Raw genomic sequence first — 22,194 nt, forward strand, 5'->3', positions numbered from 1 at the left:
TCCCCCCGTTTCATTTACATTTACATCCATATTTAATCGTTTAGCAGATGCTTTTATCCAAAGCAACTTACAAATGTGGAACATCGCAAGCAATTTGTCACACAAGAGCCAGTAATATATACAGTACCACATTGCAGAGTTTCAAGAGTAAGCTACAGTATTACAGAAGCTGGAGCATAAGTGAAAATCCTGAAAAGGGAGATTTAAAAAAGTTTATTTATAGGACATCATAGTTTAGCCATGCTCACAAAAAAAGTTTCTTTAGCCCTTTCTTGGAGGTTGTGATGGTGTTTCTTGCTCTTTCTTATTCAGAACTATGGACTAGAGACAGAGAACCTGAAGACTCTGACCCATAAGCTGAACGCATCAGCCAAGAACCTGCAGAACTTCATAACGGGCCGGCGGAGGGGCGGTCACTATGACGGCAGAGCCACCCGAAAACTTCCCAATGACTTTCTGACCTCTGTAGTGGACCTCATCGCTGCCGCCAAGAGCCTGCTGGCTTGGTTGGATAGGTTAGTCCTGCAAAGAGGCGCCAACACAGCCCACACTCAACACAGATATGCATACAGACACATTTTCAAACATTAAACAGTGCAGCTGCATATATAGTGGCCCTAAAAGTATTGTTCCCTAGTGAAAAATAAATACACTGAATTGTATTTAAAATAGATTTATTTCATGATAGGTATACTAAAAATAGTTTGACATGTCTATGTACTAACTGAAAATACACTATAAATGTAGTTATTTCATGCTTTCATCAAGCATACAGACTTAGTGCACTACTAATTCATTTGTAAAGCAGTACCTTTTACAAATGCAATTGGAGAAGGATGAAATATATATTCATCTTTAAGAAAGTACACTTGCTAGGTTCCTAATTCCATCTACAACATGTTTGAAACTTGTTAAAAGTGATTATCAAAATGATCTCTGAGCACAAAAAAATACTTTAAATATGACCTACAAACGCACACACACACACACACCACACCCATTGTATATATAATATAAAGTAACTGGACAAAAGCTTTGAAAGGGGATGCCCATTTCATAACCCCAATGACATGTCCATGCTTACTCAGCCCAACAACTAGTCTTGGTAAGGGATGAATGAGGCAACTCATCTTATGATCCTGTAGATGTATGAAGGCCATATTAATGTAAAAAAAACCAAAAAAAAAACAGAATTATGAAGTAAGTTTTATAATTTTGACCTTAACCTTTTAAATAATTTAACCACACTTTGAATCTCAGGTATTGTTTAATTCAATTCAAATTTATTTCTATAGCGCTTTTCACAATTTTGCATGGTTGCAAAGCAGCATACATATACAGTTACAAAAGTAAAGAGATGTACTTATGACAAATAAAGAAAACAACATATAGTCAGTTTGAAATGGTGAAAGAAATTCACGTACTTGATAAGAAGTTTTATTACTTAAGTGTATTCCTAATACACTCCAATGCACCTACTGTAATACACTTTTCCCATTTATGGTACTTTAATGGCCCACTGCACTTTGAAATGTGGACTGCAGCCCTTTGGGCTGTCAAAATATTATGAATTATTAAACAAATTATTAAAATTAGCCTGACTAGTCCTCAAAAATTGCACAAAAAGTTAAAGTGTCAAATAAATTCAGAAACGTTAACCATGAAAAGTGACAACGTAAAATGTATTAAAATAATTTCAATTCATGTTTCACATTTAAATCCGCAGCGTAATGCAAGAGCATCAAAACGCCAAATAATTTCATTGCATTTTACATTAGGAGCTGTACATTGAGAGTTGAAGCACGCAGAGACAATCGGCAGAGAAATGTTATGGATGGAAACATAAGCAGTTCTGCACGTTCACATTCTTCCACCAACGTGTGTTTTAGTGCGTGCACAAGAATAAACCTAATGTTATGCAGCATTAATGAAAGATTACATCAGGTAAAAGGGAAGCAAAACATTCTGCAGATGATATTTAATGTTGTGTCTTCTGGCTTTATTTCTTCAACAGCTTCAAGTTTAACGCACTTTCATGTTCTATACAGTTTTGCGTTTATTTTCACGCACCGCTTACTGCGCCTATAATTGAGACTTTTCTCTGCGATTCGCAGTCTTTAAATCCATATAATTTGTGCTGTCATTGATGGAGAAATCGGTTTGCTTATAGCAGTACTTGTAACAGTATAGAAAGAACACAAAGTAACCCCAGTTTTGCATAATGCATATCTGCGTGGTCGCACAACTGGTAAACCGAGTGTTCGAATCCAGACCGTATGTACATTCAATGTACATATATCTGTTCCCATTGTCTAACTGATGTTCTCCTGATAAGTGAGTTTACTGGTATACTGGAGGGTGTCTGTAAAATGTCAGTAAAAGGTAAATTCTTAAGCTGTGTCATTAATTATAAAGATTACTTTATTATATTTGAAGCACAAAATAATGATGCTTCAAGTTTACTTTGAATGCCATTACAATGTGTTTTAAAATCACTACAAGTAAAGGATAGTATGACCTCAGTTTGTTATCAGTATACTATTAATGTATGTTCAACACTCTTTTAGTGTAATTGAATTGCAATTGAAATGTCACCAAAATACATTTGAAGTTTATGCTGAGTGAATTTTGCACATCAACATTTAAATACAAGAGTAGATATTTAAAGTGTACTTAAGTATACTTGGAATAGTTTCACTTTAGCATAAACAAGTATATTTAATACAACTTTAGTTGAACTTCAGCACTGCTTTTGGACAACCTAAACGCATTTAGTACTACATTAGTTGTTCCAATTTAGCAGACCAAAAATACATTTAGTTATACTAAAGTACATTATAAATTGTGGATAAACTGTGCTTAAGTATACAATTTTTTTTACTAGGGTTGTTATTGTTAACTAAAACTATTCAAATTTGTTTTGTTAAATGTAAATAAAATGTTAAAATTAGATGAAAAACTTTCATCTATTTCAGTTAGTTGCCAGTGCAAGATTTCTATTTTTTGTTTAAGTTGTGGTACTAAAATTATTAATTAACCTTAAAAAAAAGTAAGCTAAATAGAAATATACATAAAAAAAGAAAAAAAAAGAAAAAAAAAAAGGCCATAACAGAATTACTTAAAAAATGAAAATATAGAAAAAGCTAAATCAAAATGTTAATAATTATAAATAATACTAAAATAACACTGTTGGACACTTTAGTTGACTTAAAAATGTGTGTGGATGATTTATGGATGAACAAAACGATAGATTTGTTTTGCATTTAAAGATAGCACAAGCACATTTGTGTGCAAATAAAAGTACTTTGTTGAGGATAAAACAATAGATATATTGAAATTAAGTTAGTTGGGCTAAATTGGTTTGCAGATGCCACATGAATTGATATTTTGTAAAGGCAATTAAATTAATACATTTAAAGTGTCCAAATGTGTCCAAGTACTTTTAGGGCTGCTGTATTTATTTACAAGCAAACTCAAAGTTCAATGAAAGCGGCCTCAGTAATCCTGCTCTTTTATCTACCATGCGTACGGTCACATGACCGCTCATCTCGGGTAAAAGGCTTCATTGTTTCGAACTCATCAGTGAGGTCATGCGAGAGGCCACAGATGACACGATCATGCCGATTTCCTTATGTAACACCCATGAGCAATCAGCTGACAAACAAAAGATGAGTAAAAAAGCTTACGTAAGTCTCTTCTGTTTTGGAGGAGCTGGCCCTGAAAACGGCCGGCGTGTCTGCTAAGCACTTCCGTTTGTCTCTCAAGTGTGTGTGCGCAAGGTCATGTTTTTGTGAGTTTGCATTAATTCCTTCATCAGCCAAAGCTCTCGTTGGCCACGCCTCCTCGTTAGTACAATACGCCAAGTCTCCTGCCTAACCGCACACACTCATAATTTCTGAGTGCAATTAATCTGCTGCTGCGTCTCCCTAGATTATTCCTGGCCTCCGGGTCTCCCTCATTTATTCTCCACAGACAGGATGACAGCAGGAGTGTTGTCCTGGGTGATCATATTCGTATGTTACAGTCTTATTATTCAGTGTAAGATATGAACCCTGGAGTCAGAAATGCTGCTCAGTGCACTCATTAAGATAAATGATGCCCTTGTGCTTTCTTCTATAGAGAGGATTTCTGGTACCATCTAGTCGACTAGTTAATCGGTTCTTCTAGTCAATGTCTTGGGTCTTTCACACTGCAATGCATTGTGGGTATCCGATATATGTTCATGTGTTCACGAATGAAAACTGAAACTATAAGCAGGACATGACTGAAAATGACAAAGATGATCATGTATATGTGCTAAAATTAAGCTAAATTTATCTAGCTAGCTTACATAGGTTTTATCAAAATGGCTGGTGATGCACCAGTAAGTAGTAAAAATGCAACTTTTATCATTCACTACTTTTCATGAATTTGTGCGTTTATGAATTTATAGCTATTTTTGTAAATTTAAATACGTTTGTATTTTAAAGGGTTTTTTTGTAAAGAAAACCAAACATTTCATAAAATATTTTGGGGCACATATTGTACACTACTGTTCGAAAGTTTGGGTTTGATAAGATTTTCTTGCGCTCACCAAGGCTTCAATTATTTGATCAGTAAAAACTGTAATATTGTGAAATATTTTCAGCATCATTACTCCAGTCTTCAGTGTCACATGATCCTCCTTTCTGTGGAAGATTTGATGCATTTATTTTTTCAGGATTCTTTGATGAATGGAAAGTTCAAAAGAACCGCATTTATTTGAAATTGAAATCCTTTTTAACATTCTACATGTCTTTAACTTCAGATCAATTTATTGTCTTTGCTGAATAAAAGTATTGAAAAGTATGAAAAACAACGGACCCAAACTTTTGAACAGAAGTGTGTAAAATACATTACTAAAATAGGAAGAAAATAGAAAATAAAAAAAATTGTGTTGGGGCCCATGAAAATGTTGGCGTGGCAAGTACAAATCTGACCTACTCAGCCTTATTGTTTTTTACCGTTGAGCCCAGTCTATGCTGTAATATAAGTATATACATTCTGTATATACTTATTATATTTAGCAAAAAATACTGTATGCTGTAATAATAATATGCTTCTAGCATATTAACAAAATCAGACCGAAATGAATTTATTATGGTCACAGAAGGGAACAGCATGGTCTAAATGAAAGACTCTCATAATGATAGAAAGAGTGATCTTTGCCGTCTGTGTGATGGGGCACGTGAGCAGAGCTTCCTCCTGCTGCCTGAGCCTCTGTGAATTAGTGCATTGAAGCGAAAAATCCTCTCTCTCCTCTCGCTTTCAGTTCTGTCTATCTGTCTCTCTCTGTTTTTGTTACTCTTCATCTCCCTCCCTCTCCACATGCTACTTGGTTCACCTCCTTTTAGCTCTCATTCCTCATCATGAATGTCCTCCATTGCCTGAATTAGACTCAGTTCGGCTTTGGCAGTGCAGCGACATCGAGGAAGGTTAGACATTAAAAATGGTTGTGATTAGAAGTGATCTAATGGTTAATGGCAGATGTTACTTCTTCATCAGGTCTCCGTTCGCTGCCGTAGCAGACTACTCCATGACCAGGAATAATGTGATTCAGCTGTGTCTGGAGCTGACCACAATAGTTCAGCAGGTATGGACTGAAACACTCAATTATAACATTAACATATCACCTTCATCTTTTTTTCCAGGGATAGTCTACTCCAAAATGAACATTTTTGTCATTTATTAACTCCCACGTCATTCCAAACCCAAAATATTTTTACTGTCAAGCTCCAAAAAGCATCATAAAAGTAACTGTAGAGAAAATAAACAATAAATAAGTATGTTTCAAAATCAAAATGTATTTTTGGGGCTGCCAAAGTAAACTTGTTAACATGTTTTTTTAATAAACAAGTTTACTTTGGCATGTATTTATACATTTTATTTAAATTATGACTGAATTTCTTTTTTGAGTGAACTGTCCCTTTAAATCCCATATCCATCAAATGAAATGCAAAGTTAAGCAGTCTCTTTTGACCTAGAGTCTATCTTCTGTTTCACCCACACCAGTATCACGCCATACTTTAGGACTAAATCTCTTTTTCGAGGATGCATGGAAAGCAGGGTGGAGTTTCTAGGGCAGAAGGTTCTTTAGAAGGAGGCCATGGACATTTTTTTTCTCCTTCTCAATTTTCTGTCCTGGATTGAAATAGTGCTGCTCTGGCATGGGCCATTGAGGGCGAGCACAGACCGTCCCAGGTGGGAGAAAAGCGATGTGTCCCAGAACATGTATGAAGGCCTATAGAATTTGCTCTTTATGATATGAAAAATACCACACTCTGAAGGGCCTTTCACGCATTCAAACTTTATATAAAGTTGTCCTCTCTTAATTAAACACTAATGTGTATTAGCTCAATCTTTATTTACTCTCCTTTGAATCAGGCTGTGATGTGTAGGTTGAGTGTTGAAGGAGATTCCCAATATGTTTAAGATTAATCATGAGTGTGGCCAGTCGAGATCCCCAAGCTCCCTCACCCACGGGCTGGAAATCAGACTACCATTAAGCAGAGTGATGGAGAGTGGAGGAAATGAGCAGATGAGAGGAGGAAGAAGAAAAGTGTTGCACCAGGTTCGGTGTGGGAGGATGACTCATCTTCTCCTCAGCTGTCTGCTCAAGACGGAGAACGCTGCCTTTGGCTATTTCAGATAGGTGCAAGTCTCCGTGCCAGCAAGCATCTTTTCTTCTTTTGTTGTACAAGCAACGCTCAGCTCCTCATCTGAGACATCCCAAAACTCTGTTTACCCATTAGAGCAGAAATCAAATGTGTTCGTTTCACAAAACTGGGAAGCATTTTATAACTTTTGTTGATATGTCATTAGCAAATATTATATAATACTTCTGATGATTCACCATTGGATATGTATTAATCAAAGTTTCATGACATGAATGCACATGAACTATAAAGCATTATATAACCATTTAGCATTATATAACACTACAGAAAAAATCTTTGTTTTCCAGTATACTATATAAAAAGAAAAAAATACGTAAGAAACAGAATTGCATCCGAGGAGAAAATATGTCAAATTACGTTTTTTTTTTTTTTTTTTTTGCATAAATCAAACTAAATTTAGTGACATTTATGCTTAAAACAAGAACTTTTTGCAGGGGGCTAAGAAAAACAAAACTTAATCCAATATTAATATATATTCTTAATATTAAATAGTGTAAATATAAAAATATACTATTTTAGAAAATAAGACAAAATAAGAAAATAGTATGCTTAATTTTTTTTTACAGGAAAACTAAAATACTGATTATAACATTTCTGTGTTATAAATGAAATGTATTATGCAGTTTCAATCAAATGTAGTATTTCAGTTATGAGGTTGTAAGTGTGATGAGATTAGAATGTTATTTGTTAAAACTGCATTTTCTTTTCTTGTGTTTTAGGATGGCACAGTGTATGAGACAGAAAATAAGATACTGCATGTGGTAAGAGTGACATTTATATTCTCACACATCCTCGTGATTAATTTACATAAAGCTCCTTATCTAGCTCCTCTGTTCAAAAATAGAAATCTGTGTCGAAGTGAGAAAAAATAAGAGAGCGAGAGTATGTGTGAGGTGAGTGAGAGAGAAATATATTCACATTTGATTCATGCAGTCTAGCCCATGCTGCAGTGTCAGTCAGGGTACAGCTGGCTCTCTGCTATAAATACCAGGCCAGGCCACATTTCATCTGAGAGTGACAGTGAGAGAAAGAGAGAGTTTGCGTTTGCAACACCAGGAACACCTTTACTGATTAGTCACCAGCAGCAGATTGAGGGAGAATCGTGATTGCATGGATCAATTCAAAGAAGGCAGCACAATCATGGAGAATTATGCTTATGAGACCATCCTGGTCACATGATTACTTCATAGAACAGTGCATCTTGGCGACTCTCGATCTCAGCGCAGATGGTGTTTACGAAGCTGTGCGGTGAACATGCAACGAAATGATCAGCATATTGTAGCCCAGGAGCGGCTTCAGCTAGAATACTTGTTCTGAGCCTCTCTTGGTCAGGATATCCAAAATTATTCTCTCTGTCCTCAGTGTAAGACACTTTCAGGTGTGTGTGACCACATCATTTCCCTCTCTTCGGACCCCATGGTGTCCCAGGCCGCCCATCTGGAAGTGGTGCAGCTGGACAACATAAGGTCCACCGAGGGACTGGTGGGTATCTGGATGCCTGATTTCTTATCTCTCTTCTTATGCACAAAATTCAGGAGGTTTCCAACTAGGATGTTTTTTTTTTAAACAGCATTTTAAATCAAAAGCCCTTTAAATGATAAATAATAAACAAATATTACTAATTTAATGCATTAATTTAGAACAGTTTATTATAAATTTTAATTATTCAAAACTGAAGATCTTTTTACTTCATGGATGGATGGATGGATGGATGATGGATGATGGATGGATGGATGGATGATGGATGGATGATGGATGGATGGATGGATGGATGGATGGATAGATAGATAGATAGATAGATAGATAGATAGATAGATAGATAGATAGATAGATAGATAGATAGATAGATAGATAGATAGATAGATAGATAGATAGATAGATAGATAGATACACAAATGGATGGATGGATCATAGATAGATAGATAGAATTATTGCAAAGAAAGACTATGAGTATTTAGCAGCATTTGAAGCCACGTCCACCCCATCTTCATTAATGATGGTAAGCTGGTAGTCGTGTTTTGCGCTTCAGGCAGTAATATTTCACAGTTACATATAGACACACTTGACACTTTCAGTATCCGCTCAATAAAGCCTGAATAGAGATAGATAAAAATAAACATTCACACACACCCTCTCTCTCCCACTATATCCCTTCTTTATGCGACTGTGTGTCAGAGTGGATTTGTGCTTGCATGTCATGTCAGCAAGCTACTTTCAGTGTTTTCTCAGTGTGTGTCCGATATTTTCAGGCAATGGCTCTAAAGTGTCTTTCTCCTTGCCCTAGGGCATGTACATCAAATCAACCTATGATGGCCTACATGTCATCACAGGCACTACAGAGGGAGTGAGTGGTCATTTTCAATATTTCAGTACAATATTTCACCTCAGTATGACATGCATGGACAAATGGTTGTACATGTGATCTTCAAAACAATTGTGTGTAATCCAATGGCTTTCTCTCTGTCCCTCTTCCTCTTCCAGTCACTAGCTGACCGCTGTAAGAAAATCCATGCTGGTGATGAGGTCATACAGGTCAATCATCAGACAGTGGTGAGCGTTTCTATTATACACAATCATTTTACCTTTTACCTGCTAACATGACTAGATCATTCCTTTTCATCACGCTTCGTAATGAAGAAATATTTTTTCTGTTTTCATTTTAGTTTCTATAAAAAGATCAACTTTAGTATATCAAAAGTATACTCCTAAACTTTAACTGTAGCCTTATTACACTACAAGATGAAAATGAACATGATTGAATAAAAGATATTAGTCATTGCTCATATAAAACTGAATACAAAAATCTAAAATGAATATATTATTTATACGAAACATGCTTTGTTTGAAATGTTTTGAGAAAAATTAAAGAAAAACTTTTTTTCTTTAAATTGTTTCATGTTAAGAAATACACTGCCGTTCAAGGGTCAGTATGTTTATTTTTTTACATATATAAATGAATACTTTTATTCAGCAAGGGCACATTAAGTTGATCAAAAGTGACAGTAAAGACATTTATGTTGCAAAAAAAATACTTTCAAATAAATGCTGTTATTTTCAACTTTCTATTCATCAGATAAACTTTCATAATAATAGGAAAATGTTACTTGAGCACTACATCCGCATTTCTAAAGGGTCATGTGACACTGAAGACTAGAATAAAATTCAGCTTTGCATCACAGAAATAAGTTACATTATAAAACACATTAACATAGAAAACCGTTATTTTAAATTGTTGTAACTGTTTTTGCTGTATCTTTGATCAAATAAATGCAGCCTTGGTGAGCATCAGAGACTTTTCAATGGGGGTGTATAGTTTTCCATTTGTTTATCCAAAATGTTAAGACGTATATGACATGAAGAATGACCCCCCGTTAACAAGACTACAAAATGCTTGTGTGCTCTGGAATGTTATCTGATTCTCTTGTGGTGAGGTCAACACGTGTGTTGGACTTGCCTAGGTGGGCTGGCAGCTGAAGAACCTGGTCAACTCTTTACGCAGCAATCCTGCAGGGGTGACCCTCACGCTGAAGAAACGACCTCAGAGCACTCTCACGTCAGCCCCAGCCTTACTCAAGAACATGAGATGGAAGCCCCTCGCCCTGCAGGTACTGACGGGATGTGTGCGGTACGAGGATTAAGTGGTGTGTGTGAATTGATGATATGCTGTGGCGTAGTCCTCCAATCTGTGCATGTTCTTTTTTTAGCAGCATTAAGAGCACTCTTCCCCTCCCTTAGGGCTTTGACCAACTAGATTGCATGGTAAATCTTCACTCCCCTCTTCCCCCACCCACTAACCTTCCTTTTTTTTTCTCTTTCATCTTTTTTTTTACCTCTAATCTGCTGCTTATCCCTCTTTCCACAATCTCCTCTCCAGCTTCACCGAAGCCCCTGTGCATCAGGAAGCTTTACTGTGGCCTGAGAGGAAAATGTGGAATGTCGTTTTTGACGCTTGACTGTGCGGTGTATAAATTGCACGTATTCATTTTTTCTTTGCCGTTTCTATTGCACAGCTGACAGTTAACAAGACACGCTGATTGTCATGACAACAGTTGAAGTCATTGAGACGGCATTTTATTTTACACAGAACCAAAGCCGCTTCAGCGTGCGCAAAGTGTTTTGTGTTTTACACACATAAACGCAGGAGGAAACTGATCCAGTATGACTGTACACTCAAATGAGATGGCCATTGCTATTTTTTCGCATGTCTTCTTCCACAAAGACACACAGGTCAGGTTATTCTGCCATTAGGATGAGTCTTTGATGTCTGTTAAAATTATTTATTTTTGTTGACTTTTAATTTTAGTTCATTTCCTTTAGTAGTTGTCATTTCATTTGTGGTAATTATATTTCAGTGATGAAACCGTTGTTAAATCAGTAGTTTTTGTATGATAACCCTTGAAATTTTCATGAAACAATACAAATATCGCCATTTTTGTCATTTAAAAACTACTGTATCTATTAAGCACTTATCCGTTGCAGAGATGTAGCTGTAACAAAATCGAAAATGCTTTGAAGACATCTTGGTGATGTACACTAAAAGGTTGGGGTCAGTAAGATTAAAAAAAGAAAATAAATGAATACTTTTTTCCAGTAAGGATGCATTAAAATGATCAAAAGTGATTTATAATGTTACAGAGAGTTTATATTCCAAATAAATGCTGTTCTTTTGAACTTTCTGTTCATCAAAGTATCCTGAGAAAAGTGTATCACAGTTTCTTAAAAGATGATTTGTCATGTGACACTGAATAAATTGCATTTTAAACCTTATTACAATAGGAACCAATTATTTTTAAAATGGGTAATAATATTTCACAATATAGCTGTTTTTGATCAAATAAATGCAGCCTTTCTTTCAAAAACATTATAAAATCTTACCACCCCCAAACTTTTGAAAGGTGGTGTGCATGTGAATGGAGAGGTACATTTGTAGACTTATTTATGATGTGTTTCTTTACCTGCAATGAAATAACAAGCACTCATTATCGACAAGTGAAAATCTGAAAATGACCTGTATTAAAACGTAAAAGTATATTTGAACAACTTTCCTAAGGGATGTTGTAAACGCTAAAGCTAACGGTACCACTGTTTTTAGCCCATCATTCCCCCGAGCCCCAGCAGCAGTGTGGCCACACCATCCAGCACCCTCAGCACCCCATCCAGACGGGACAGCTGCGCTCTACAGGACCTCTACATCCCCCCTCCCCCTGACGAGCCGTATTCACCCAGGTACAGTATTAAAGGCACACACACAGACAAAAATGACAATCTCAACAACAAGAGGACAGACTAGTACACTGATCCACACTGTAAATATGTATGAATATGTATGAAACGCCTCACACCATGCACTTTTTTAAAAAGAGAGTACAAAAGTTTTGAGATGGTAAGGTTTAAATGTTTTTGAAAGACGTCTCTGATGCAGAAAAATACAGTAAAAACGTAATATTGTTAAATATTATAAATTTAAATAACTGTTATTTTAATATATTTTAAAATGTAATATATTCCTGTGATGGCAAAGCTGAATTTTTTAGCATCATTACTCAGTCTTCAAAGAAAATTTGCACTGGAAATAATTTTTCTCTAAGAAAGCTGTAATAGAAGATTACACAATGTTTTTCTTACCACTGCAGAGATGACATGGGGAATCTGACCAGCAATTGCCAGCAGGCCGCTAAAGGTTCTGATTCGCCCAATTCCTTCTTGGATCAGGAGTGCCGGAGGCGATTCCCCTTGTTGGATGAGGATGCCGTCCTGTACTGTTACGAGTATGATCAGAATCAGGGCCCTCCGACTGTACGCAGGGACAGCACTCCCACATATGGTACATGCTTTCTTACATGATGATGTTTGATCTTTACAGGCTAGCTTCAGTGTCAGGAGAGGTTGTTTTTTCTATGTGTATTGTGCAGTAATTTTTTATTTTATTTTATTTCGATTTCTCTGTGCTTGTGTACTAGGACGGCTGAGGCCTATTTCCATGCCTGTAGAATATAACTGGGTTGGAGACTATGAAGATCCAGCCAAGCTGAAGAAAGAGATCAGAAGAGGTGTGTGTGTGTGTGTGTGTGTGTGTGCGTGTGTGTGTGTGTGTGTGTGTGTGTGTGTGTGTGTGTGTGTGTGTGTAGGTGAGCGTTGAGGGGGATGTTTTTTTTATCTCCTTTACTTTGGTTACACTAAACCAAGAATTTCATCACTTCAGCCCTGACCTCTCCATTTGAACATTTTAAAATCTTCAGCCATTCCATTCAGATTGTCCTGTTCCCCCTATATTTACCTCATTTTTTGTTCTGTGATCTGTCTGCCAGTATCTCGCTGGCTCTTTGTTTGAGATTTTGGGATTTTTCGGTTTTGCATTGCCATGGTAACTCCAACATAGAGGTCTTGCCAAGATGCTGGTGTCTCATTGGTTGAGGCCAGGATCTGTTGCTGAAGGAGTAGGAGCAGAGAGAATGCTTTCTTTAGTCATGTTGGCAGAATTTATATTAAATTCGTACATGTGCAACACTGCACCTTTCAGCCCTATTCTTTGATCATGAGACCTCTGAATAATTTGATTTCAGCTCTAAGCATTACATTATTTAAAAGGCAGAATCAATTCTGGTCTATTAAATTTAAAAAACAGACAGTGCATTGAAAAATGTGCTTTGTCCCATTTCATTTTCATAATCGGTATACTGTGGTTTCATAATCCCATACATTTATTGACAGAAAAATCCCTGCTGCGATATGTGAGTGAAGACAAGACGGGGACAGAGGAGTACCACACGGGACGTCGCAGCAGTCGGCGTAGTAGAAGAAAGAGTGAGAAAGGTGGAAGCCCCGCCCACTACACCCTAGTCCCCACCCTCCAGATGGACATGCTGCAGCAGGACTCGTTGGCCACACCCACATCTGAAACCTCTTCCGTCTATCTTGTGAGTGTTCTGAAGACAACTTAATGTCATGCAAGACTATAAGGGACACAGCATAAGATGATTTAAATCTTTTATTTATTTACTATCTTTCAGACATTTGATCGATCATCCATGCTCTCCCGGTCAAAGAAAGTTAAGTTAAGAGGTGAGATGGTAAATTCTGCTAGCTCTAAAACCTTGTAATGTAGTTATTGACACATTGCAAAAATATTTTAATCAGACAAAAAAAAAATTTGCCTTGTTTTCCCAGAAAAATATTTAATAATCCTGCAAATTTTGTGTACAGTAGGTTTAGCTTTCAGAGAATCACGAGAAATCTAAAAGAATTGGGGTGGGAAAAATAAACAATTCAAGATATATATTTTTTTATAATTAAAATAATAATAATTTAAATATTTAAAAATATTATTTTATATTATTTTATATTTTGTATTCTGTTTTATTTTAAATTGTTGTAATAATTTAATAATATAATATTGTCAAAAAATTGTTTTTTCAAGGATGTTTGAATCATTTGACTTGAAACGGGGGAAAAATACTGATTGAGAAAAGGATTTTTGCACGGCAGTTATTACTTTTCTGCACACATTCATTACACAGTCTCACTCTGTATAATTGTTCTGTCAAGACGTTTCTCTGGCAGTACATCAAAAATGTCACTGTTTTGATACTATTCCTGCCATTCCTTTCATTTATATTGCCCACGTTGATATCTCTGATCTCTCTCACTCTCTCTTTGTCCTTCTCAGCTGGATCACTGCCCTCCATTAGTAAGCGGCGAATCTCCTGCCGAGACTTGGGTCAGGGTGATTGTGAGGGATGGCTCTGGAAAAAGAAGGATGCAAAGAGCTACTTCTCTCAGAAATGGAAGAAGTACTGGGTTGTGCTGAAAGACGCCTGCCTATACTGGTACACCAATGAAGAGGTGAGGGCACGGGGCCATTCATCTGCATGATGCAGTACCACAGAACAAAATGTTTTTCATTTCACTGTTCTCTGTTCTTTTTTTAGGATGAAAAGGCAGAGGGCTTTGTCAGTCTGCCTGAGTTCAACATTGATCAAGCCAACGAATGTCGCAAAAAGTTGTGAGTGGTATTATAAACTAGAAATGACAGTTTATCATACAATAGCGGCATTGAGCGTTTTTCTAAATGCGGTTTACGTTACTTAAAAAACATAAAAAGGGTAAACAAATCATATTCACTACACTGAAACAGTCTTACTAATCTGTGCACCCCTAACAGCAGTGTATCTTACCTAACCAAATTACCTAACGAAAGCAATGAGAAACACCCCTATCGGAAAGGCCAGCATGATTTGATTGTCTATTTTTCTTGCTTGTTTTCAGTGCTTTTAAGGCTTGCCATCCTAAAATCAAGAGCTTCTACTTTGCTGCAGAAAACTTGGATGATATGAATAGGTAAGATGAAAACATGTCTATAAGGAACAAAAAAGGCTCATAATGTAATCTGAAACATTGTCAATTCCTCATGAAATCTCTTGCACAGGCTCCCGAATCTCATTTAATGTTCCCTTAGCTGATCAAAGCTACTAATTTTAGCAACATCCCAAAAGACCCTTTCAGCTCTGGATTTCAGCTGTGCAAAGAGCTCCCCAGGTAACTTTTTTTTATGTTTGCTCACAGGTGGCTCAGTCGGATGAACATGGCGGCAACAGCTCACTCAGAGCAGAAAAGGATCCGACAGGATCATGGTGAGAAGATGCCTTCATGCTCCGCTAAGCCTGTCAGATCAATTATTCCCACTTTCTGACTTTGTGTGGTCTGGACTGCAAGTCCTATAAATATTTGCATATGAAGTACAACATGTTGGATGCATGTATAGGGCATTTAAATTGAAATGCGTTTAATCATTCGTCAGAATAAATTTGTTTTTATACCATTATTAGAACGTTATCATTTCATGAATAAATGCTAGATGACTCGAAAATGTATACAAACATATTTTAAAGTCCCCCTACAGTCAATCATTTGATCACTTTAAACTCATCTTTAATAATCAAAATTACATACAGTGCTATGCATAAGTTTAGACACCCATACTAAAGTTGACTAAAAAGAGGAATAAAAAATCATCTTTTGGAAACTGAACTTAATGCCTTAATTAAAAAAATTAGGAAAAATCCAACCTTTAAGGACACCAATTTTCTTTGTGAATGAATAATGTATCATAAATAAAGAAATGTTCTTCCTTAAAATACAGGGTGCATAAGTTTGGACACCCCTATGTTAAATTCCCATAGAGGCAGGCAGATTTTTATTTTTAAGTATTTTTTTTTCTTCTTTTTTTTTGGATACTATGCATCCTGATAAAGTTCCCTTGGCCTTTGGAATTAAAATAGCCCCACATCATCACATAGCCTTCACCATACCTAGAGATTGGCATGGGGTACTTTCCATAAGATCATCTCTCAATGCAAATCAAACTAGCTATTAGGCTAACTGAAATAAAACCATGCCAATCTCTAGGTATGGCGAAGGCTATGTGATGATGTGGGGCTATTTTAATTCCAAAGGCCAAGGGAACTTTATCAGGATGCATAGTATCCTGGATCCATGAAGTAACTGGCCTTTAAAAATAAAAATCTGCCTGCCTCTATGGGAATTTAACATAAGGGTGTCCAAACTTATGCACCCTGTATTTTAAGGAAGAACATTTATTTATTTACGATACATTATTCATTCACAAAGAAAATTGGTGTCCTTAAAGGTTGGATTTTTCCTAATTTTTTAAATTAAGGCATTAAGTTCAATTTCCAAAAGATGATTTTTTATTCCTCTTTTTAGTCAACTTTAGCATGGGTGTCTAAACTTATGCATAGCACTGTATATATATAAAAAAAAGATTCCTGTGAATAATTTAGTCATGCCTTAAATTAGCTTGAATGTAACTACACCCTTGCTTCACTTAGTATACGCAGATTCATGAATATGCATATTTGTCCCCACCTCCACTTGTCTCACCAGCTCAGAATACCTGTAGTAACTGTAGTAAACGCTACACAAGAAGGGCAAATAGAAATATTGGTTTAATCCAGTAACTGATTCAGAAGAAGATCATATTTACAGGGTTGACTACTAGTCAATAAATCAGAATGCGTTTTATGTATCGCTCTTTACAATGTTGGACACATAACGGTAATTGATATGATTAGCATTTGGCTTGACTACGTTATCAAACAGCTGATGTGTTGCTAATGTTACACAAACCATGTTCACGTTAACCATCTCAGAGTCAGACAGCTTCCTTCAAAATCAGTATCCTTAGAAATGCTTTGAACATCATAGAAAGTCAGTGGAGAAAGGCATATAGTTCATCATAACATCGTAATAAACATCATATTCATAATTCACCTGCTATATTGCTATATGTACCAAATTTTTCCTGTTCCTTCTTTAAAGGTGTTTTTGTGCTCACTGTGTTAAAATGCCCAAAGTGCTTGACGGGATTGTTTACTTGTTTGTGACAGTAGAGAACATGGGTGATTTCAAACCACACTTGTAGACTCTCTTTGGTACACTGCAGTTTTAAAGAGAAATACTCAGCAATGGTGTTGTTGACTGATGAATTTATATATGGCTTGTCTTAAAGTATATTAAAAACACCACATAGACATATAAACAACATTACAAACTTGATTTTCACCACAGGGGGACTTTAAATGAAGTTTACTGTCTGCTTTTTGCAGCGTTCAAATTTCAGAATTGGACTTCCCATTTGTTTAATGGATATTTGCTGTCATTTCCTCAGACTACTGGAGCGAGAGTGACCATGAGGATGCTGATCACATGCCCTCAACACCCAAACAGGACAGCCCTCCACCTCCGTATGACACTTATCCACACCCTACCTCAGTAAGTCATGTCTTTCTTTTTTTGCTTGGGTTTCTGTGTTTAACATGTAAATTCTTGCTGAAATGTAATTGCGTTATGGGCCAATAACACGTTACTCATGTCACTCATGTTACTTATTGAACTCTCCGAAAGCTCCTCGCAGGCAAAATCATGTAATTCCGCTCCTCACATACACTACCATTCAAAAAAGATTTTTTTTAAAGGGACCTATTATGCCCCTTTTTACAAGATGTAATTTAAGTCTCAGGTGTCCCCAGAATGTGTCTGTGTGAAGTTTCAACTCAAAATACTCAAAATTGTAGCATTAGTTGTAAATGCCAATTTTTTTGAGTTGAAGTAAAAACATGCTGTTTTCATGCAAGTATCTTTAAATGCAAATGAGCTGCTGCTTCCCGCCCCATATCCAGAAGAGGGCAGCCTTAACAGCTCATGCCTCGGATACTCTGCTAAAAACTAAAGAAACATCTGTTTGGCTTTGATTGTCATCTCTATCGCAGTCAAGCTCATGTGACATTACAGTTTTTCGTCATGATGAAAGTTATTATTTGCATGCGTTTTAAAGCCATATCAGTTTAAACTTCTAATATATGTTTTTTTTGAGCGCACACATCCGAAACATGCGCACAGAAAGCTGGATGTGAGAGGGTCCCTTGAGTAATAAACTAAGTTCTCTTTCAGGAGTTATTGAAGGGTTAAACTGTTCCAATGTGATGTCACGCCATTTTGAGACACTGTTTCTGATTTATGGGGAAAATAACAAAGGGAATGGATGGATTTTTACCACAATATGGTGGTTGTTTACACACACTGCGGCCACATAATTAAGTTAAAAAACAATATAAAAGTGAATTTTGCATAATAGGTCCCCTTTAACTGTTTTCTATTTTTATGTATTTTAAAATGTACTTTATTCCTGTGATGGCACAGCTGAATTTTCAGCATCATTAGTTACTCCAGTCTTCAGTGTCACATGATCCTTCAGAAATCATTCTAATATGCTAATTTGATACTCAAGAAACATTTCTTCTTATTATCAATATTGAAAACAGTTGTGCTGCTTAATACTTTTGTGGAAACTGTGATACATTTTTTTCAGGATTCTTTGATGAATAGAAAGTAGTAAAGAACATTTGAAATGTATTTACTGTCAGTTTTGACCAATTCAATGCATCTTTGCTGAATAAAAGTAATAATTTCTTAAAAAAAAAAAAATTCGCACTGTCCCCAAACTTTTGAACAGTATATTCTCTCCATATACATAAAACTTAGACTGAATGAAACAAATGAGGTGATGCAATGCAGAAAGACATGGTGGGACAAGAGAAGGGCAGAAAGGAAGGGAGAGCAGGATGAAGAATGAGGTGTGAAGGGGTGGACAGAAGGGACATGAAGGACACATTAATTATTTAGACCCCAGGGGTGATTGTGACCACTGTAAATTCCTAGTCAAAGGGCACTTTTTTTAAGGAGGTCCTCTGGCTCCAGCTCTCTGTAATCTTAATGAAGGAGACGCAAATCAGTCCCATAATCCTAAGCAGGAGAATTGTGTGTGCGTGTGTGTTGCTGTCGTTCCATCCAGGCAGAGCATAACTAAGGGTGACAGCAGTGAGCTTGTAAAAGACGACAGCAGGGGAAATGGAAAACAGGGATCTAAATGCCCCTCTTGTTATAGTTGTCCTTCAATTTGGATCTATGCTTCTTGTTGCACCAACCTCGAAGTATACCAACTAAAAGGTGCTTGCATATGGTCTAACCCACTGTGTTACAGGTGAGTCCGTTCCAGGAGTCCCAACACATCCGCCCACCCTCCACGGAGACCATCCAGTCCCGCTCCCCCCTATCCGAGACACATGGGGGCAGCGTGAGCAGCGCTAGCTCTCCGGGCCGAAAGTCTTCCAGCCAGCGGCGTTCGTGGCAGGACCTCATCGAGACTCCCCTCACCAGCTCCGGCCTGCATTTCCTGCAGACTCTGCCATTAGACGACTCCGTGTTTGTCGATCCCAGCCGAATCGTGCCCGTCGAGCTCCGCCGCCAGTCGACGCTCCCCGCCCATCACGGGCTGCCGCCAGAACACTACGCCCCGCCCATGACGCCCACGCAACCCAGCCAAAAGTCCTTCACGGCTGTAGGAAGAGGAGAAGGAGTAGAAGGAGGTGGAGTAGGAAGCAAGCACCGCAGTTTTACTTTGCCCCGTGACAGTGGTCTTCATGCTATCCTGGCTGCCAGCAGTGCAGCTGAACACGCAGATGCACAGCGATACCACCTGGGCCGGGCCCATGCCAGAGATACAGGTCAGGAAACTGAGAGACGGTTGTGTTCCTAACTTGCCTTTGCCTACGAAAGCAGAGGGAAGTTAGTGGGCGAGTTAGCATGTGTAGGCAGAGGCAAGTAAATGGTTTCTAGATTTGGCCGTCTGGTTTGCCCGTGTCAAATTATGTCCATATTAGGGTGTGCCTGATTGTCATGATATTATTGATTTCCCTTGAGTTTCATACATATTTTTAATGGTGGTCAACCGATATGCATTGTTAATAAATTGTATTAATATGATAATAATAATAATAATAATAATTATTATTATTATTTTTAATTATATTATATACATTGTTGTTAATTATTATTATGTTTATTCAGATTAATAATAATAAAAATAACAACCATGATATTGTTGTTTTTCCTTGACGTTTTAATAGCAATCAACAAATAAGAATATTTGAATAAATATTATGAATATTTTAATAATCATATTATAATGATTATAAATAATTTATAATTATTTAACTGATACTGATTATTTTTGTTTAACACATATACACAATTGATTTGAATAGTTTTATACATATTTTATGAATAATAAATAATAATAATGTTATTATTAATAATATGTTTATATATAAATACTGTAATATATATTATTTATATATAAATAAAAAAAAATTAAAATTATATTATTAATATTATTGTAATTTTTGCCATTTTATTTATGCGTGCGTGTGTTTGTGAAATTATTTTCATCTTTGTTTTGAACTATGTCTTCACATTTTTTTTATTTAGAAAAATCATATTGATTGTAATTTACTAGTAGGCATTACAATCACAGTAAGAATCACAATCTTGCACATCTGTAGTTTTGAGAATGGCTCGATAGAAAGCTGACAATTACTGTATTCACCATTGCATTGTTGTTTTATTAGCTGGGTATCATGATTGAATAGAATTTTTTTGCTAAATATCATTGAGAGGACGCTGCATTTTGCTTCAACGCTCCAGTTATTTGCATTGTAGCCTGTAATGATAAACATATTGCTGCTCGATTCAGATGCACTGTAGCTGCAAATCTCAGCTGAATACACATCTCCCTTAAGACCTCCAATAGCCTCATATTAGGTGCAGTCGTACTAATACAACGTGACAGCTCTCATCCCTGTCTATCCTTTTTCATCCCTCCTTTCTGTTCCACACATTCATGGTTTCTCAGAGCTATACTGTGCCTCACAGCACACGAGGAGGAGTCCCTTCAGTCCGTGTTAATGTCTTCTCAGAATGGAAGCAGAGGAATATGGCTTCAGGGCCATTTGCTCTCTTTCTTCCACCCTGAGATCCCTGATAGTCAGTGTATAACAGATAATGTGATCATTACAATAAACACACCACATCTAATTCTATTGTTTTGTACTATAACAAAGGTTTTCAGCCTTAGATGAAGAGATAGAGCTGAGAATCCGTTGTGTAACATTGAGTGTTGGATTTTAATCCTGCCCTATACCAACATGCATATAGTACCATATTCATGTATTTAAATGCTTTATGCTGATTTTTAAAAGAACCATTACTGATATACAAAACTATATACTTGTGCATTACATTTGAATTTGAATACATTGCAGTTGTGGTGATAATTGCGAGTAACTCTTCACTGCCCTCTGTAGGTTCAGATCGGGAGCGCAGGCACCAGGCTGACTCATTGGGGGATTTGTACAGGGCTCTTGAGAGGACTAGTCTATCACCTGTCAATGAGCACAGGTCCTCTTCTCGATTAGAGTACAAGCGATCATTCGTCCGTCGCTGCAATGATCCGTTACTCAATGAGAAGCTGCACCGCCTGCGGATCCTTCAAAACTCATTCAAGGTACAGCTTTCAGGGGACACCGGTTGCGGTCCGGGTTTACTGCTTTCCCTGAGCAACATGACCACGTCATAGCTTGTTCATAGTTCATAGCATAAGTGTAAGATGTGGGGACGCCAACCTATATCATTCAAAAGTTTGGGGTCAGTAATATTTTTTATGTTTTTCAAAGACTCCTATGCACAATAAAGCTGTATTTATGTGATTACAAATACAGTAAAAACGGTAATATTGTGAAATATTATTAGAATTTAAAATAAAATGTAATTTATTTCTGTGATGCATAGCTGATTTTCAGCATCATTACTCCAGTCTTCAGTGTCACATGATTCTTCAGAAATCATTCTAATGTGCTAATGGTCTGCTCAAGAAACATTTGTTATTATTATCAATATTGGAAACAGTTGTGCTGCTTAATACTAAAATTTTTTCAGGATTCTTTGATGAATAGAAAACTAAGAAAAAAAGCATTTATTTGAGTTAAAAGTATTTTGTAACACTATAAATGTCCAAACTGTCACTTTTGAGCAATTTAATGCATCCTTGCTCAATAAACATAGTTTCTTTGAACAGAAATCTTAT

General features: G+C 36.7%; 1 protein-coding gene across 4 annotated transcripts in view; it reads left to right on the top strand.

The window, feature by feature from the left end:
* The window catches only part of cnksr2b (connector enhancer of kinase suppressor of Ras 2b), a 36,187-nt gene that overhangs the window by 12,328 nt on the left and 1,665 nt on the right, over nucleotides 1-22,194 (top strand). The window contains exons 3-21 of one of the 4 annotated variants that reach the window (XM_084388119.1): nucleotides 313-515; nucleotides 5,524-5,611; nucleotides 7,415-7,456; nucleotides 8,058-8,177; nucleotides 8,980-9,039; nucleotides 9,177-9,245; nucleotides 10,154-10,300; nucleotides 11,788-11,921; nucleotides 12,329-12,519; nucleotides 12,656-12,745; nucleotides 13,407-13,612; nucleotides 13,706-13,757; nucleotides 14,362-14,537; nucleotides 14,624-14,697; nucleotides 14,961-15,032; nucleotides 15,258-15,325; nucleotides 17,383-17,486; nucleotides 19,255-19,777; nucleotides 21,416-21,615. In XM_084388119.1, the coding sequence (XP_084244245.1) occupies nucleotides 313-515; nucleotides 5,524-5,611; nucleotides 7,415-7,456; nucleotides 8,058-8,177; nucleotides 8,980-9,039; nucleotides 9,177-9,245; nucleotides 10,154-10,300; nucleotides 11,788-11,921; nucleotides 12,329-12,519; nucleotides 12,656-12,745; nucleotides 13,407-13,612; nucleotides 13,706-13,757; nucleotides 14,362-14,537; nucleotides 14,624-14,697; nucleotides 14,961-15,032; nucleotides 15,258-15,325; nucleotides 17,383-17,486; nucleotides 19,255-19,777; nucleotides 21,416-21,615 (2,619 nt within the window). Of the gene's footprint in view, nucleotides 1-312; nucleotides 516-5,505; nucleotides 5,612-7,414; nucleotides 7,457-8,057; nucleotides 8,178-8,979; nucleotides 9,040-9,176; nucleotides 9,246-10,153; nucleotides 10,301-11,787; nucleotides 11,922-12,328; nucleotides 12,520-12,655; nucleotides 12,746-13,406; nucleotides 13,613-13,705; nucleotides 13,758-14,361; nucleotides 14,538-14,623; nucleotides 14,698-14,960; nucleotides 15,033-15,257; nucleotides 15,326-17,382; nucleotides 17,487-19,254; nucleotides 19,778-21,415; nucleotides 21,616-22,194 lie in introns of all 4 variants that reach the window. The other 3 variants (XM_084388118.1, XM_084388120.1, XM_084388121.1) reach the window with 3 other exon arrangements.

The sequence above is a fragment of the Rutilus rutilus genome, assembly GCF_951802725.1.
Source record: "Rutilus rutilus genome assembly, chromosome: 18".
NCBI classification, from domain to species: Eukaryota; Metazoa; Chordata; class Actinopteri; order Cypriniformes; family Leuciscidae; genus Rutilus; species Rutilus rutilus.